Raw genomic sequence first — 16,450 nt, 5'->3', positions numbered from 1 at the left:
CCGCCTCTTCTGGAGATGGGACATGGCAGTACTGGAGCTGAATGGAGCGCTGGGAACGAAGGCTTTGAACGGGCTGCGAGAAAAAGGGCTTCTGTCAGGCGTTTTTCAGTCGCCCGTGACTTCAGCAGCCCCTCTGATCTTTCGGTGAACTTTCCAAGCAGTCGAGAACCCGGATTAAAAACCCTGCATCGGGGCCTCACTGCTTTGAGCCCTTGCTGAGACCCAGTGGGAGAAGAAGAGGGCTGTCTTGCGGATAAAAGGAGTTTTTTCATCATGGTGACCTAGTTGTTATTGCTGCTTAGGTAGATCGTCATCGATCCGCACTCTGGTGTACCGTCGTACATCCTCGGTGTGGTTTTTCTCTTCTGATCCGCGTGCTCTCCGCGCCTCCCGTCCGCGCGCCGCGTTAATTGTCGCTCTTTTCTTCCCCTGGCCTTTCCAGCCACTCGCACTCCCCTGGCTCCATGGCGGCCGCGGTGCGGGGCGGCGAGTGGTCCTGCGGCCGCTGCACCTTCCTGAACGCGGGCGGCGCCCCCCGCTGCTCCATCTGCGAGGCCCCCCGCCAGAAGCCCGACCTCAACCAGATCCTGCGGCTCAGCACCGAAGAGCAGCGCTGGTCCTGCCCCCGCTGCACCCTCAACAACCCGCAGGGCTCGGGCGCCTGCTCGGTCTGCGGGTTCGGGCCCTCCGCCGGCTCCCCCGCCGCCGCCGCCACCAACGGGCTCCTCCCCGCGCAGCCCGAGCCCGCCGGCCCCAGCGCCCCGCCGGCCAGCCCCATGGCCGTCCTCCTGGAGCCCCGCGGGCAGTCGGCGCCTAAGGACGAACCCCGGCGGGCGGAGAGCAACGGCGAGGCGAGCCCGATGGACCTGCAGTCGGGCTGGGCTTGCCCGCGCTGCACGCTCCACAACACCCCCGTGGCCCTCTCCTGCTCCGCCTGCGGGGGGCCCCGCAAGCTCTCCCTGCCCAAAATCCCCCCGGAGGCGCTGGTGGTCCCCGAGGTCCACACCCCGGTGGCCGGGTTCAACCCCGCCGGGGCCGCCCCCCTCCTGATCGACCTGACCGACGACTCGCCCCCGCCGCCGGCCGAGCCCCCCGAGACCCCCCGGCACCCGGCCCCGCCCCCCCCGGCCCCGTTCGGCCTGCTCTCCTCCCTGCAGAACAACCCCGTGCCGCGCAGCCGCCGAGAGGTGCCCCCGCCGGGGCGGCCGCCGAACCCGGCCCCCAGCCCCACCTCGCTGGCCCCCGCGGGCCCCCCTCCCCCCGGCCCCTCCCGGCCGCCCAAACCGAAGCACGCGCAGCCCCAGCCGCAGGAGCCTTTGCCCAGCAAGCGCCTGAGCATCCTCGAGGAGGAAGACGCCGGCGCGCCCTCGGCCAAGTGTCCCGGCTGCTCCCAGGCGGTTCCAGCCGGCGCCGGCAAGTGTGAGGGGTGCCGCTCGTCCCGGGGGGATCTCATTGACCTGAAGGGGGAGTCCGTGCGCTTCACCCCGGCCAGCCCCTCCAGCCCCGACTTCAGCACCTGGTCCTGCTCCAAGTGCACCCTGCGGAATCCCACCGGCGCCACCAAATGCAGTGCCTGCGGCTCTTCCAAGCTGCACGGCTTCCAGGACCCGAACCCTCGCTGCCCCCAGTGCGGCGCCGCCTCCAGCCCCTGCTCCTGCGCCGGGGCGTCCGGAGGAGGGAAAGCCCGCAAGCCCCCCAGACTCTTCAGCTCCCCCTCCTCGTCGTCCCTGGGCACGTCCCAGGAGAAGTCGGGCCAGTGGGCCTGTCCGGCTTGCACCCTGCTGAACGACCTCAAGGCCAAGCACTGCGCCGCCTGCCACACGCCCCAGCAGTACTTCACCCTCCGCAAGGGCGCCAAGCCCCTCAAGAGGCGGGAGAGCATGCACGTGGAGGCCCGGCGCAAGAACGACGAGGGGGAGGCCAAGGAACTCTGGGAAAACATTGTCAGCTTCTGCCAAGAGGTATGTGGCACTGTAGACCCCTCTGATCTTGGGGTCCGGAGTCCCCTAAGTTGTCTCTTTAAATTAGAAATTACTAATTTATCTTTTCTCCATAGCCTTAAGCAGCTAACAATTCAAACATAGAAAGCCAGTGGGATTGTGGATCCTGAGATCCCAGGATTAGGAATCCCCTTTTCGGGGCTATAGATTTAACTACTGTATGTAGAGTCGCTTCAGATTAAGCAATAGGTCTGATACGGTTTCTGTTTTGTTGGTATTCAAAACCAATTCATACATTTGCTTCCTTTAAAATTAAAAACATGATCCTCCCACAGTCTGAGCAACCCGCATGTAAGGGAATTTACAGATGACTCCAAATGAGGTGGAGTGGTGGCTCTGTGGCTAAGGATCTGCGCCTGTGGCTGGTTGCCAGTTCAAATCCCATGGCCGGCAGAGGAATCCTACTCCGTTGGGCCCCTGAGCAAGGCCCTTAACCCCAGCTGCTCAGTATAAATGGCTGACGCTGTGCTCTGACCCCAAGCTTCTCTCCCTGTCTGTGTGGGAGCAAGCTGGGGTCTGCGAATAGACAAACTCCTAATGCAAGAAATTGTATACGGCCAATAAAGTGAATTTATTTTAAATGAAGGCAGACAACGTAGCAAAGCAGAGCTTTGACCCCAAAATTTGTTGTTTTTTTTGGGTCAGGGTGCATGTCTCCTGTTCTTCCAGGTGCAGACGGTAAAGGCAGATTTTAGTGTTTCGTGCTGTTTAGCACAATCTTTACTGGGTACAGCGAGTCATTGGAACAGCACATGATCTATTTCAGAAGCATTTCCCCTTCAGAAAAATGACAAGAGATTAACCACTGTGGATTCCGGCCAAACAAGGACAAATTGTACGCAATGAACAAAAGAGGGAAAGGGTGCTTCTTTTTGCTGGATCGATATCTGTAATAAATACCCAGATACCACTGCGCAGTTGGAGAGTTCCAACCTCCTTGACAAATAGTCCAGCACAGCACCTTGGCTTATTATCACTGCACATTCTTTTTACATAGGGAGGACTGTTATTGTGTTATTGTATGTGTTTATAATGATGACCACATTCATTGGTTGTTGTCAGACCATTTTGTGTTTTTTGTCACCGTCTCTTCAAGCATTCAGCCAAAAAATATGTAAAATCCTATAAGACTTTTTTTTCCCCTCTAAATTGTTTATTGCGCAAAATGTGCAGGCCAAGCCAAAACAAAAGAAACAAGGATTTTAAAAATGAATGTGTTCATTTATTCAGTTTTAAAGGAGACATCAGGCCCTGAGTTTCCATATGCTAAGATTCCTTTGTAACAACAGATGGAGTTTAGAAAAAGACATTTACATTTAGTGTCCATTCATTTTGTGGATTTTAAAAATGAATTGAAATCAGTTGTTTTAAGCATTTTTGGGAAAGCGTAGTTGCAGGGAGAGCTTTTTCTAAATCTTTGGCATTTTTTCTTAAACAGCATGAAATGTAAAATCATACATCATCTTGTGTTACTATTATACAGAAGGTTAAGTAATGCCTCTAATTTTCTTCACATTCTTACATGCTTTTCAACTCCTAAACGTTTGACATACCAGCTAGGATTTGGAATGCGATCTGCTATCTGGGAAGTACTGTGACCCGACTCTCTGCTGCTAGAGAATTGCTAAGCACTTCACCCAGATTTGGAGAGAGACCTCAGTCTAACAGTTTCGGAGCCCCCGAACAGCGGAGAGTAACAAGCATGGGGTACAGTGCCTGGTGGAAATGGAAACAATTGACAAAAAACACTTTCCAGTTTACTTCACTTTATGCACGGTGAGGTAATGTTCAGGATTTTCAGAAGTCCTGGCATCTGTGTGATAAGGTGTGAAATAAAAAATCTTGGCTCGGAAATGGGAAGGAGTTTTTCGCAAATTGGATAGCCTGTAACCTTGTGGCGTGTTGGTGTGGAAAGACCAGATAAAGAAAAGATAAAATGAGGCAGCGCCATTTTTAATTTGGGGCCTTGCTTGGCGCAGTTGCATAATATTTGCTTTATGTGATTTTAGCCTATTTTCCTTCATGTTTTTACATTATCCCACAATTTCAAACTCTTACCAGGAGTAGTGACCTATAAAAATATCAAACTTGCCTAGTTTTTGTTTCCTGCTGTAGTACCATACACCAGTTTATAGATCTAAGTTTCTGTTACTGTGTTCCCCTTTGTAACAGCTCAGATAAGGATCTGTAATGCTAAGACACAGCTGGCACTGAATAGCATCAGTGTTCCCAAAATATCATAAGGCAGGTTCCAAAATGCCCAATTGATTCCTTTTAAGAGAAACTGCGATGCTATTTTCGTATTTCGGGTGCATTTCAAACCGCAATAAAATGTACACAGTAACTTGTAAAACTTCCAATTTACATCCCAAAATGGACAGCATTTCCAGGTATGTGCCAGACCATGTTCTGTGCTTCAGAATGAGGCAATTCCGGTGATGTGGTGCTGCCCAATTACACTGTAAAGAAGTGGGCTTGTGAATACATCGCTTTTAATCCACTAGAAATATTGCTCTCGATTTTCGAGACTGTTTTGCCAACAAATATTCCTTACTCGTTAACTCTGCATGCAGATCACGTAGGAACACGTGTTCCGTGAAATGTCGGCTGCGCAACCTGTACTCACTCCCTCGGACATCACATTACAATATTCATAATGGGAACTAGTGAGCAGGAAGGGCCGCATCATGTCGCAATTCATGGGAATCTTCGCTTTAATAACCCGTCTGAGAAATTGGGACAGCAGTTCCCCTTAATGGCCAATAACTGCTATCTTTAAGGACCAAGTCATTAAAACAGGACCTCAACTTAAAGGTTTGGAAATTCTGGTTCAGGGGGGAAGAGCACCGCTTACTGGCCCATCAGCACCAATTACAGTAGCAACCTGGTTTTTCTTAGAGGCCTCCCAGCTCAATACTGACCAGACCCAGCCGTGATAAGCTTCTGATGAGATCAGGCTACAATGTTGCAAACTCTGTCAAGGATTTCTGAATACTTAATCCAAAACTCTTCCAGCCTCCTTTATTCCATCAAAAAAAAAATCCAGGTACTTGAATCTGTTTGTGCCGTTCCTTTGAAAACCAAGAAATATCTCGTTTATTATTCTTTAAGCTTTTTGCATTCGCTTTTTGTAGCATGGAGATCTAATCGATCTAATCTGAGAGTAGTGTTCCGTGCTAGTTTGTGCTAATGCTTTGTGTAAACTGAAGACTTCTGATACATTGAAGGGAATGGTGAATTGACAGGGAGCGGAAACGTGTCTGCATCTTGTGAGAGCAACACAAAAAGACGAGTTCTGAAAATATGAGGTTTGCAATCCAGGCGTGAGATTGGATGAGTTGGAAATGCTTAGTGAGAAAAGATCTAGCCTTAAGGTACGTTTTTTTTTTATATGTGATGTATTTTTAGGATGTGTGATCAACTTATTTGGTGGCAAAAATCAAGATTTTTCCTTTCTGCCCTTCTCCCCACCCCCCCCGCCGGAATTATATTCCGATACTGCCCCTGGGTGCAGAATGAAGCACCGGGGCGCATGTGGGAAATGAATGGCAAGCAGAGACCGAAACGCTTCTTACCTCTATTATCTGAAATCTCTCGGCTTCCTCCCTTAGTTCATTACAGAGCCTCTGTATCAATCAAGTCCATCTGCCCCCCTCCACCGTGCGTGTGTGCACTGCTGTGTAACGTGTCCGATGGGGAGATAGAAAGGGAAAGCCGCAGACGTTATCGGCTTGACCGAAAGCCACAGAGGCAGGTAAGCCAGTTGGCAGACCGGGAAGAAGGATCAAAGGTCAGGCTGTCTTAAGTAACCGTGCAGCTGCAGCAGGCACTGTATGCCGATCGCGTCGCTCTCTCGCACGAGTTGCTGTGAGCTGATGTTTCCGGGGTTAATAGCGGCGATCACGTGCTAATGGAGTCTCCCGATACTACAGTACATCAGCGCACGGCCACAGGCCAGGCGGCTTGCGGCGCGTCGCTAGCATTGACAGTCCACGGCGCTCCTGTTGTTGAAGCCCGTCCCCGCACAGCTTTTCTGCATTGCGTGCCACTGCTGCGGGCGGGGGGGTGTCGGCCCTGTGATCTCCGCCCGGGTGTCGAGGAGGGGAACAAATTAAAACAGTGACTCGTCTCTGCAGCGCCGAACACTTCGAGCTGAAAGGAAGAGTTTCTGCGCGTTGTTTCATTATTATTTAATGTTCGGAATGCTAATTTGCCCGAGCGCGTCAGCTCTTTGGGAATCGGGGTCCAGCCGGCCTCGGAATTGGAATTAGATCTGGGAGGTGGTGGCGACGGGAGTTTATTTTTGCTGGGGGGGTCACAGAGCAACACCGGGAAGATGAAACTGGGAGCTCTGTGGCCGTCGCAGCACGCTGTGAACATACTTATTAAACCCACGCGAAATGGTTAGCTCCTTCTGAAACGCCCGTAGTCTGAAGTTAAATCTGGCTGCCCTGTTCAGAAATAACCTTCAGAAGACGTAAGGGCATGATAATTAATCCCCTGACTCGCTATTGTCAAGAGCTGTGACTGGAATGGTGTAAAATATATGTAGAACTTTATTCATTTATATCCGTGTTGGCCATCAGTGGTGTTTTTTTTTTTTCAGTTTTACGAAAAATCTTCAAACGACAGCTCTGAACCGGCTGATGATTGTATCACATCTTTGGTCAGGCGCAGCAATAACTGTATGTGCAGTGCTTTTACCCGGCTAGGCAGCCTGCCAAGTCTTTTAATTAAAGTCTCCTTTAAATAAAGTCTTCCCTACCTCTCTGTAGCAATATAATATGTCATTTCCATCTCATTCAGCTGAAGTTGGAGACCACAAAGAATGAATAATGTTGAACCAGGCCAGTGCCTCATTGTTCACTCCCATCAGCTCAGAGAAATGCTACAGTCTTGGGGAAAGCTACAGGTGGAAAGGACGTGGGCTTTGGCGCTGAACCTCTGCTGACACTCTGTGATTCATTTTTAATAGTTATTGTTAAATTGTTGGTCGGATTTGCCGAACAGAAGAGGGCCCACCCCCCCCGTCCAACAGGCTTTTATCTAGAGCCACGCAGTGATTACACCGTTCTGCACCATCGGTATAAAAACACTGTGTGAAGGTCATGCCGCAGTACATTCAGGTTCTGAGGTGGATACGTACCGGGTGCTTAATCTGGCCTTCTCAGACAACTGTATCATGAAACTGTGCTTGTGCTATCCCAGATTCTCTCCTCTGAAGTGGAAATCTGTATAATTTAATTTCTAATGTACACAGTATGCACACCAAGACATGCCTGTTTATATACAGGTTACATAAACCTGCGTACAAGCAGACACGAAGCTCAGATGATCTATTCAATAAAACTGGATCATGAGAACCACAACAAAGCAGCCCAATGCAATCCTTACAAATGGGACCACATATAGACAGATAGTCCTACGGATGTTAAAATCATTTCATTGGTCTTGCAGTCAGCAACTAGAAACATGGGACACTAGTTCTGCATCTGATTGTGGTGCTTGAAGGAGAAAGTGTGCTTCTGGGACTGCTGTCTTTTCTTTGGCTGTCATTTAAGGGATCTAATGAGGCTTTTGATGATGTAATTGTCTTTCCATCCTCTTAATAGCTGTTTGGAGATGGCGCCTTAGGTTTTTAATTTTCATTATGTTGGTGGGCTCCCTCTGGTAACAGTTGGTTTGAATTAACTTCTGTTAGAGTGCGTAGAACAGAATTAATTATTGCTACCGGACAAGAAAAAAAAACTCAAATTCTTTTTGTTAATTAACAAACATGGCCCTAGAAGGGCATAACTCAGTTACACATTATTTCTGTGTTTGAAATGGTGATATTCATCATTGGGGAAGATGGGGCGGAGCGGTGGCACTGTGGCCAAGGATCTGGCCCTGTGGCTGGAAGGTTGCTGGTTCGAATCCCACGGCCCGCCATTGGGCCCCTGAGCCAAGGCCCTTAACCCCAAAATCTCCAGGGGCGCCGTATAAATGGCTGACCCTGCACTCTGACCCCAAGCTTCTCTCCCTGTCTGTGTGTCTCATGGAGAGCAAGCTGGGGTATATGAAAAGACAAATAATGCAAGAAATTGTATAGGGCCAATAAAGTGACTTCTCTCTTATCAACACCAGGGGAAGGGACAAGCCAGTATTTTGGAGACAACATCCTTGCGTGATCCGTATTAAATCAGGACATAGTGCGAGTGAGAGCAATTGTGAAGGCTCGAATCAAGTTGTAGAGAAGAAAAAAGCCAAGGGATTCACAGCTCATGTGGAAATCGTTTTCAAACTAAGACCAGGATGCCCTTCCTTGCCCGAAGTGTAGTGGGAGTATTGAACAAGCTGCCCAACAGTGTCGTTGAAGCTGACAACCTGACTTCCTTCGACAAAGAGCTGGAGGACGCTCTCGGTTCTGTGAACTTCTCGCCACCAAACAGACTATGTGGGCCAAAAGGCCTCCTGTTGTTTGTTACCATTCTTAAAGTCTAAGCTTCTTGATCTGCAGTGAACGAAATAATCTGCCAGAAGAAAGGACGTGCGTGAATGTGTCCTATATACAGCGTATGCCAGCACTAGAAAACAGCAAGACAGTTTTGGGGTAACGCAGAAGAGGAGGAGCTTAGGGGGCGTCACTGCTGGGAACCCTAGTCTTCTCTTACGGGCAGTGTTAAAAATCAACGTCACGGGCGCTGGCAATGACCCGCCTTCCCCGCAGGAAGAGGAAAAAGGCTGTCTCCTTTATAGAGTGGCTGCAGGAGAAATTACTCAGGATCTCAAAGACTGTGGAGTTAAAGCGCGTGTATTGGCGCAAACGCGTTCAGTCTCCTGCCCTGTGCTTTCAAAGCGCTGCCGGCCTGCGCGGGGCTTGCATCACGCCCCGGCCTCCCACAGCTGTCACTCTGTTTTTCCTGCGCCGGTTTTCGTGACGCCCGTTAAATATTTCATTCCCGCGCGACGCCAGGAATTGAATCATGCAGGCTCCCGCGATGCCATTTCCTGGAATGCCATGTCCGACCGCTCGAAGGCACGCTCCCTGATCTTTTCAGTTCTGTCTATACAGTATATGTCCATCCCACTATAATGTAGGACTTTTGTGGCTTAAAGGATTTGTGCATGGAGTTGGATATGGATACCACCAATTTCCAGGGCCCATGGGCTACCCCCAAGTGATAGGAGGAGCACTGCCGCCTCTCTTCTCTATGAATTGAACTGACTGAATTGAATTGCGGTGTATCAAGGTTGCATGTTTAACAGAGAGCTGTGTCACAAGCTTGATCAATCAAGTCAAGCTCAAGTTTATTGTCATTATACTCATATACAGGTAGATGGTATAACGAAATGCTATTTAGCTAGCTCTCAGACGATACGTAGTACAGAAAAAAGCAACAATACCATTGAAGAATAAAAGAAAGACGGAGACGACGGGCGGTGTGCAAAAAAACAACAGCAGGCGATGGGCAAAACAACAAAAAGGTAACGGGTCATGTGCAAAAACAACATCAGATGTGCAAAAACAGGCATCAACAGAATGAAATAAAGGGATAGAAATTACGGGGAGTGAGCTTCTTGACATGTGAGGTAGAGGTAGATTTCAATGTGTGTTTGAGTTTTTGGTAAGAGAGAAGGCACTGTGAGGTTCAGATCATAGGTGAGAGAGGCTGGGAGTTGAATAGTTTGATAGTGCGGGGGTAAAAACTGTCTCTGAGTCTGGTAGTCCGGGCCTGAATGCTCCGGTACCATTTGGTACCAATCAACAGTGATCGATAGAGTCTGTAATACTGTCTCTCCTAAGACAATGGCACGGTTAGTATCTCTATGATGCTCGTGTTCTGTGTTAAAGCTAATAATAATGAATTCGGGCTTCACTGTTTATATGCCGTACAAACTAGTGTGATTTTCAGTTCCAAAAGAGGTAACAGAATTCATGTGTCCAACGAGCGATGGCGGTTGCACTTAGTATTTTCTCAATCTGAAAGGTCCCCTCTGAAGGCACTGTTAGGATTGCATTAAAATTCCTGCAGCTCTGTTCGGTTCTCTCGAGAGTGAGAATCAAAGCTCACTGCGCTGCAGAAATGGGAATGAAATTCCTTTCCCCCCCAAAGACAGCTCTGCGTTCCGTTTTATTAGGTACAGCTTGATTAAATAAAAGATAAAGGTGGTCGAGCACTACAGTTCAGTTGAAATGACCTTCACAGGCAGCGGTGCTCTGGGATTTTAAACAACAGCCGTTTGTGAATTCAGCGTAAAATTCCGATTAGTCTCGTTCTGCGAGAAATTGGGAGCCCCTGCCGATCGTCCGCGTTTGGAAGAGTGATTCCCTGTTCACGCGCAGCCTGTCATCTGCCGAAGAACCAACAGTGCAACTTGGCAGCAAGTCTGTAACGCACAAGGGCAGAACCTGAGGAAGGAACAGGAGGCAGAAAACAGGCCTGGATTGAGACAGAACCACAACCCACAAGGCACCTGCAGTTTGCTAACTCGGCGTTTGATGGAGGGCTTTCATAGGGCTGGAGTGAGGAGTCTCTGGTCAGCAAAGCAGACGTCAGAGTTTCTAAACTGTGACCTGCTTGCTTTAATCCGAGACTTGTGGATAGGTTGGTCGTATGGGAGTATACATCGCGATGGCGGTGCTAGCATCCCTGGTCTTTGTTAATATTGCTACAAATGTGGGGTTACAAAACTCAGGAATTGACCGAGCAATTTAGTCAATAAGTGAAATAATTTTTCATAACCCCCAGCTTGTAAGTGCTTTCATGCGATACACCTGAGTGGCTGGTATAATTTGAGGCACGTGAATTCTTTGTTCTCTGGCACAGCTTTGTTGAGAGGAGTAATAATCCAGGCACACTTGGTTAAACAAATATTTATTTACAATGACAACACATAAAACTACACTACATACAACAAAACGTGCCACACACAAGTTACTTTATGAACAGTATTTATAAACAAGACGTTTCAAGGGCCAAACATTCTGGTCACCCAGAAAACCCCAGACCGATACTAAGCACTTAACTCTTAATGCCTACAGAGGCCACACAAGAGATGAGGTTTCTTCTAATTAAATACAACGCACCCTACAGTTAAATCTCTATCTCTGCACCCTGGATGCCACAAAATAAATGGAAGCCTATATCCCTATCCATAAAATGGTATCTTTTACCCAGGAAACCCAAGTTCCGTAAAAACACAGATCGGCACGCTCTCCCTAACAAGGTTCAAATACTTTGCTCCAGTCAGGTTTGGTTTGGGTGATCATGAAGTAGGGGCTCTTGCCTGGCGCAAGCTTCAAGTCCCCACTCCTCCGGATGTCTCTCTCCTCTCACTGTTGCCTGTCTCTTGTCTCTTCCTCTTTCTCTCTGTGCTCTTAATGTGATCTTGTATTGTCTGTTTCTGTCCTGCTCCTTGCTAATCATTGACCCACAACTTATACCAAAATAAACTTTACAATTGTTTCTGCTCAAGGGACCCCCAGACCTCGGCAAACAGCCTCTCTGCTTTGAAGTTAGAGGTGTTTAATCTTCCAGCTGTCACAAACTTTATCTAAAATCTAAGATAGATAATTTATTGATCCCCTGAGGGAAATTGCAGTGCAACAGCAGCTTAACACAGACAACACAGCCCGATGTAACGAATGATACAATAATAATAATATAATACATACAATACAATCAGTACAGTGAGAAGTGCACTAAGAAGTGTTACTCACAGTCCAGAACACACAAAGAACAAACCAGAACAGTACACAAAAAAGTCATATTGCACAATATAAATGTATTGCACAGGTCCCTGGCATATATTGCCCAAAAACGGTTGTAAACAGGAAAAGAAAAAGATGTGTCAGTTTACCGTTCAGTCCAGAAACAGGTCACTGTCAATGTTGCCTCTGCCCAGACCCAAAGTGGATGCGTTGTACAATCTTATGGCAGAAGGCAAGAATGACCTCCTGTAGCGCTCCCTGTCACACCGTGGATGAATCCGTCTATTGCTGAACGTGCTCTTCATTTCTACAAGCCTGTCATAGAGGGGATGGGAGACGTTGTCCATGATGGCCTCAAGTTTGAACATCGTTCTCCTCTCAGCCACTACCTCCAGGGGGTGCAGGCCAGACCCAGTGACAGAGCTTGAGACACTTCTCCATCACCAAGTGCAGTAACAATATACTGAGATGATGTTAGTATTCACTCTGGCTATGACTCCTGCACCTTCGGTGGAGAGAGAGAGAGACGCATGAGGACACTCCCAGCCGCAGAGTCTGACAGGAGAGTTTGCCGTGTCTGTCACTGACGTTGGAATCCTGGTCGCTTCTGGCTCGTGACAAGATCTCGCTCCCCTTTGAAAACCAGCAGCAGCAGGACTCGTTCTAGGCGGGTGGACAGGGTCCCCATTGAGCATCGTCTAAAAGCGTGTTGCTATTTTGGGATCTGGGGGGGTTTGGTGCGTGTGATCCGGAAAATCCGAAGAGACGCCGAAAAAAAATTATTTTAAGATTGAGTGCTTTATATTTATATTGACAAAATGGGGAAAAAGGGTCAACAGAGATGACTGTAATGGAAAATGTGTAGGAGATCAACCAATATAGGTTTAGGCAACTTGTTCCAGTCTTTCTTACGTGCTCAGTGAGCAGGATTAAGAGAAGTTTATTCAAGGCGCGCCATTGTGGTCTAATTGGTCAAACGAATAAGCCCGTGTTATACCAGCTCCTCCCCTTTCACTCTTTTCTACCAGTCGGAGAGAACTGAGGTTATCATGGAATTTCCCTTTCACTTCAGCTGAGTCAGCATAGTGTTCTTCAGGTGGGGAGCTGCGTCAGCATGTGTAGGCTGCAAAGGAACAAGTAATAGGTTTATTTCGTGCTGAAAAGAAAAGAAAGCAAACGCAACGTTTCGGCCGTGGAGCCTTCTTCGGCCTACGGTGAGGAACGCTGTCAATCCGAGAATTAGGATGGAGATGTCTCATATTTTGGACATTTTGTTATAGGCAGTAAGGTTTTTGTTTCTAATAAGAACCCTTATGCATTTGAGATTTTTATCTCTGTCTTTCTTTCCACATTCTTTGTTTTTTGTCCAGACTGCTTAACCCCCTCTCTCTTCCCCATTTGTCCACTAGCCTTGATCACTCAGTGGGTTCATTATTTCCTGCCTCTTGGCTTTTTGTGTCTGCCGCCCCCCCCCGTCCTCACCCCCCAGGGGAGAAGCATGTCCTGGAGGTGATCGATCAGAGCCAGGACTTTTAGTTTATTGGTGCTGTAATTCTGTCCACCAGCCTGTATAGATAACGTGGCTAAAAATAAACTCTGAACCATGTGGTTCATTTCAGTGGCTGCAGGGCACTGGACCGGAAATTGAATATGAAGTGATTCAGCAGAGAGGACCATTGCCATTCGTTTGCAGTTCTGAAGGACAAATTTTTACGATACAGTCATCACTTTCATTCTTCATATTAACAGGCTGAAGATTTGAGTCTCGGGGCTTTTCTAGGTCCAACTATCCCCCAGTGCTCTATTATGCGCGTGTGCAATACATATTTTTCACGCACCATGTTTTCATGTTTGTTTACTGTATTTAGATGGGTTTTCTGCAATTAGTGGATGCCTCTTTACAGAAAAGCATGCTGTAGTCAGTATTTAAAAAAGGATCTCTGGTGCACCAGTTGCACAAAACTAGCTTTTTTGTTGTTTGTAAAATCAGCATTTTGTTGTTAGTGTCGCTTCAAATCTCACTGCATTTCCTGGGTTTATGTTGGGGGTGCTTCTTTTGAGAATCTGATTTTCCCTGGTTGTTAGCCACAGGATCCAACAGACCTGACTTCCTGCAAAGACGTCCCATAGCTTATTAGAAAGAGTCTCATTGATCTGGTCCAAACCTATCTAAAACTGATACCCATCAGTGTGACCTACTTTCCCCCAGAACAGGTTTTCCAGGGTTATGATTTTGATTCTGGCATTTTTTTGGAAAGTGTAGTGACTTTATAATGTCGTAACTTTAAAGTTTAATTAAAAGATTATCAGTGAGATAAGAAAACATTGACAATTGGCATTGGACAGCATGTTTTTGTGTGAGCAAATCGCATATTGGCAATTTCACATCAATTAAAGACATTTCCTTTTAAGTTAAAACCTCGGAGCTGTGCGTTAATTACCGTGCCTCATGTTCAGAAGCCATATCGGAGAATAACGCAGAACGTGCACGTCCTTTTAAAACACCTGAATTGGAATCAAATGCAAGATTTAAAATGCTGAACTTGTACCTCATGCTCTGCTCCCTATCGGAATGTAATTATGAAACTTATTAACACTTCTAAGTTGGGAGCATGATGTAAAAAAAGACATTCCTGGTTTCACACGGTGAGCTCCGTGTTTCTTTACTCAGCAGGGCAGATAGATCAAATCAAGGCTCGGCTCACATTCAAGGATTCACTGATTAATGACCCCAAGTCTTAGATACATTTTCTATTGCCGAAAAAGGTCGAGGATGTTCATATGCAGAATCGCCTGTTGGTCTTGAACTCCTGCACCGTTTTTGTGATGCATTGCTATAACAAGCAGTTGAGACACCACCGTTTTCCATTCTTGGAAGAGTCAAATGACATGTTTTGGCAAGTCGGAGCCTGGGACGTGTCTTTGGGTTGCAACACGCAGTTGACGCAGTGCCCCTGAGGAGAGGGTCCACCCTCTCCTGCGTCTCCCCAGGTACGCGACGGCGTGCGGCGATGTCAGCGAGGGACACGCCTCTCCTGTACGTCACTGCGGAGCCTGTGCTGCCTCAAAGGGCGATTGGCTGAGTGGGTGGGAAGTTCAGAGGAGCCTGTCTACACTTCCTCCTTCTCTGCTTCCGGAGGTGGTTGCTGGGTATGCAAAACACATTTCAAATATGTGTGTATTTGTATTAAAATACAAGAGCTAGGCACACCTGTTAAAATTAAGAGATTAAGATCACTTAATTGGCCATAGACAATTTCTTGTTTTAGGAATTTGTCTTTTCGCATACCCCAACTTGCTCTCCACGAGACACTCAGACAGGGAGAGAAGCTTGGGGTCAGAGCGCAGGGTCAGCCATTTATACGCCGCCCCTGGAGCAGTTGAGGTTAAGGGCCTTGCTCAGGGGCCCAACGGAGTAGGATTTCTCTGCCAGCCGCAGGATACAAACCGGCAACCTTCCAGCCACAGGCGCAGATCCTTAGCCACAGAGCCACACCGTTAAGGCTGTGTCACCACCGAGAGAACATGGCCAGCCATGGGTGCCCCCTTTGCACTGTGTCAGAGAGGCCTGTAGCAGCTTTGAGTTGTATCAGACAGGTAGTAGCCCTCAAGGAAACCAGCCTGCCACACTCAAAACGGGAGGATGCAATCTGAAAGCGACTGCACTGAATTTCTCAATTCCAGAAATTAAATCCACATAATCATCAGTCAGTCGGCTTCCAAGCCCGATGGACTGTAGCATTCCAGAATTCGCCAAATGTGCAGCATGTAGAGTATCTGCTTTACACAGAGAATTGAAAAATCTTTACATTTTCCGTATTAAAATACCCTGAAACACACACACACGCGTTAATTGGAGCTTGCTGCATTCCAAGAACAGAAAAATCCACCAGTACTTGCAGATCGCAGTTTTTTTATTTTGTCCATTTCAGATGCAGCTGTGGGGTTATATACTGCCATTTTGTTTGTTCACAGGCCTGTTGTTCTGGAGGGAAGTATTAAATAATTATTAATGTTGGAAGGCTGCCAGACATGACTTGTTCTTTACTCACCGTCTCTTGGGCTGCATTACTAATAAAACTGTACCGTGAGCCTCTGTGCCCAGCCAGGGGGAAACTAGAACGTCTAAACAAGGCATAAGCAGAGAATCGTTGTGGTTTCAGTTCTGTAATCAACATATTGATCTTGTGACAGTTGCAAGGGAAAAGAGTGAAATAGGTTGGACAGAACATGTTTGTTAAATCGATAATGATATTAAAAAAATATATCCTATGCAGTACTTTAGATAAGCACAAGTTAAGCGATTAGGGAATTTGGTGGTCAATAATGCAACCTTTCCATCTTCTAAAAAATTAAAACAGATCTCTAGTGGCATATCTGAAGCCTTCTCCCTGTGGAAATCTTCAGTGTGTTCCAGCTATTGAGTTACATATAGAAAGTCATTGCCCTGCAATTTGAATTCTTCATTTCCGGTTATATTATCCTGAGATATACTGTAGTCTGCCGATATAAAGTGCTTGATTGTTCTTCTGTGAATTATTTTAAGAACGGAAACTGATCTTTAATCTCTTACAGGCCTAAAAAAGTTATGAGTTGGCACGACATTCAAAGGTATCTGAATCATTAACCTCTTAATAGTTAAGAATTCCATGTTCTACCCCAGTTGTGCCAGATTTCTCCATAGCAGCAAAGGTGTACTGTATGTCGGGGTATAAAGAACAGCGTTTTAATTAAGAATTAAAATCAGTTGAGTAGT

General features: G+C 47.3%; 1 protein-coding gene across 2 annotated transcripts in view; it reads left to right on the top strand.

The window, feature by feature from the left end:
- Positions 1-16,450, top strand: part of capn15 (calpain 15) — an 85,236-nt gene that overhangs the window by 43,819 nt on the left and 24,967 nt on the right. For both annotated transcript variants that reach the window (XM_088612697.1, XM_088612696.1), the window contains one exon: positions 443-1,961. In XM_088612697.1, coding sequence (XP_088468823.1) covers positions 465-1,961 — 1,497 coding nt within the window. In that variant the 5' untranslated portion in view covers positions 443-464. The remainder of the gene's footprint in view (positions 1-442; positions 1,962-16,450) is intronic.

Source organism: Lepisosteus platostomus, chromosome 19 (assembly GCF_059453375.1).
Source record: "Lepisosteus platostomus isolate fLepPlt1 chromosome 19, fLepPlt1.hap1, whole genome shotgun sequence".
NCBI lineage: Eukaryota > Metazoa > Chordata > Actinopteri > Semionotiformes > Lepisosteidae > Lepisosteus > Lepisosteus platostomus.
This window is presented reverse-complemented; position numbering and strand designations above follow the sequence as displayed.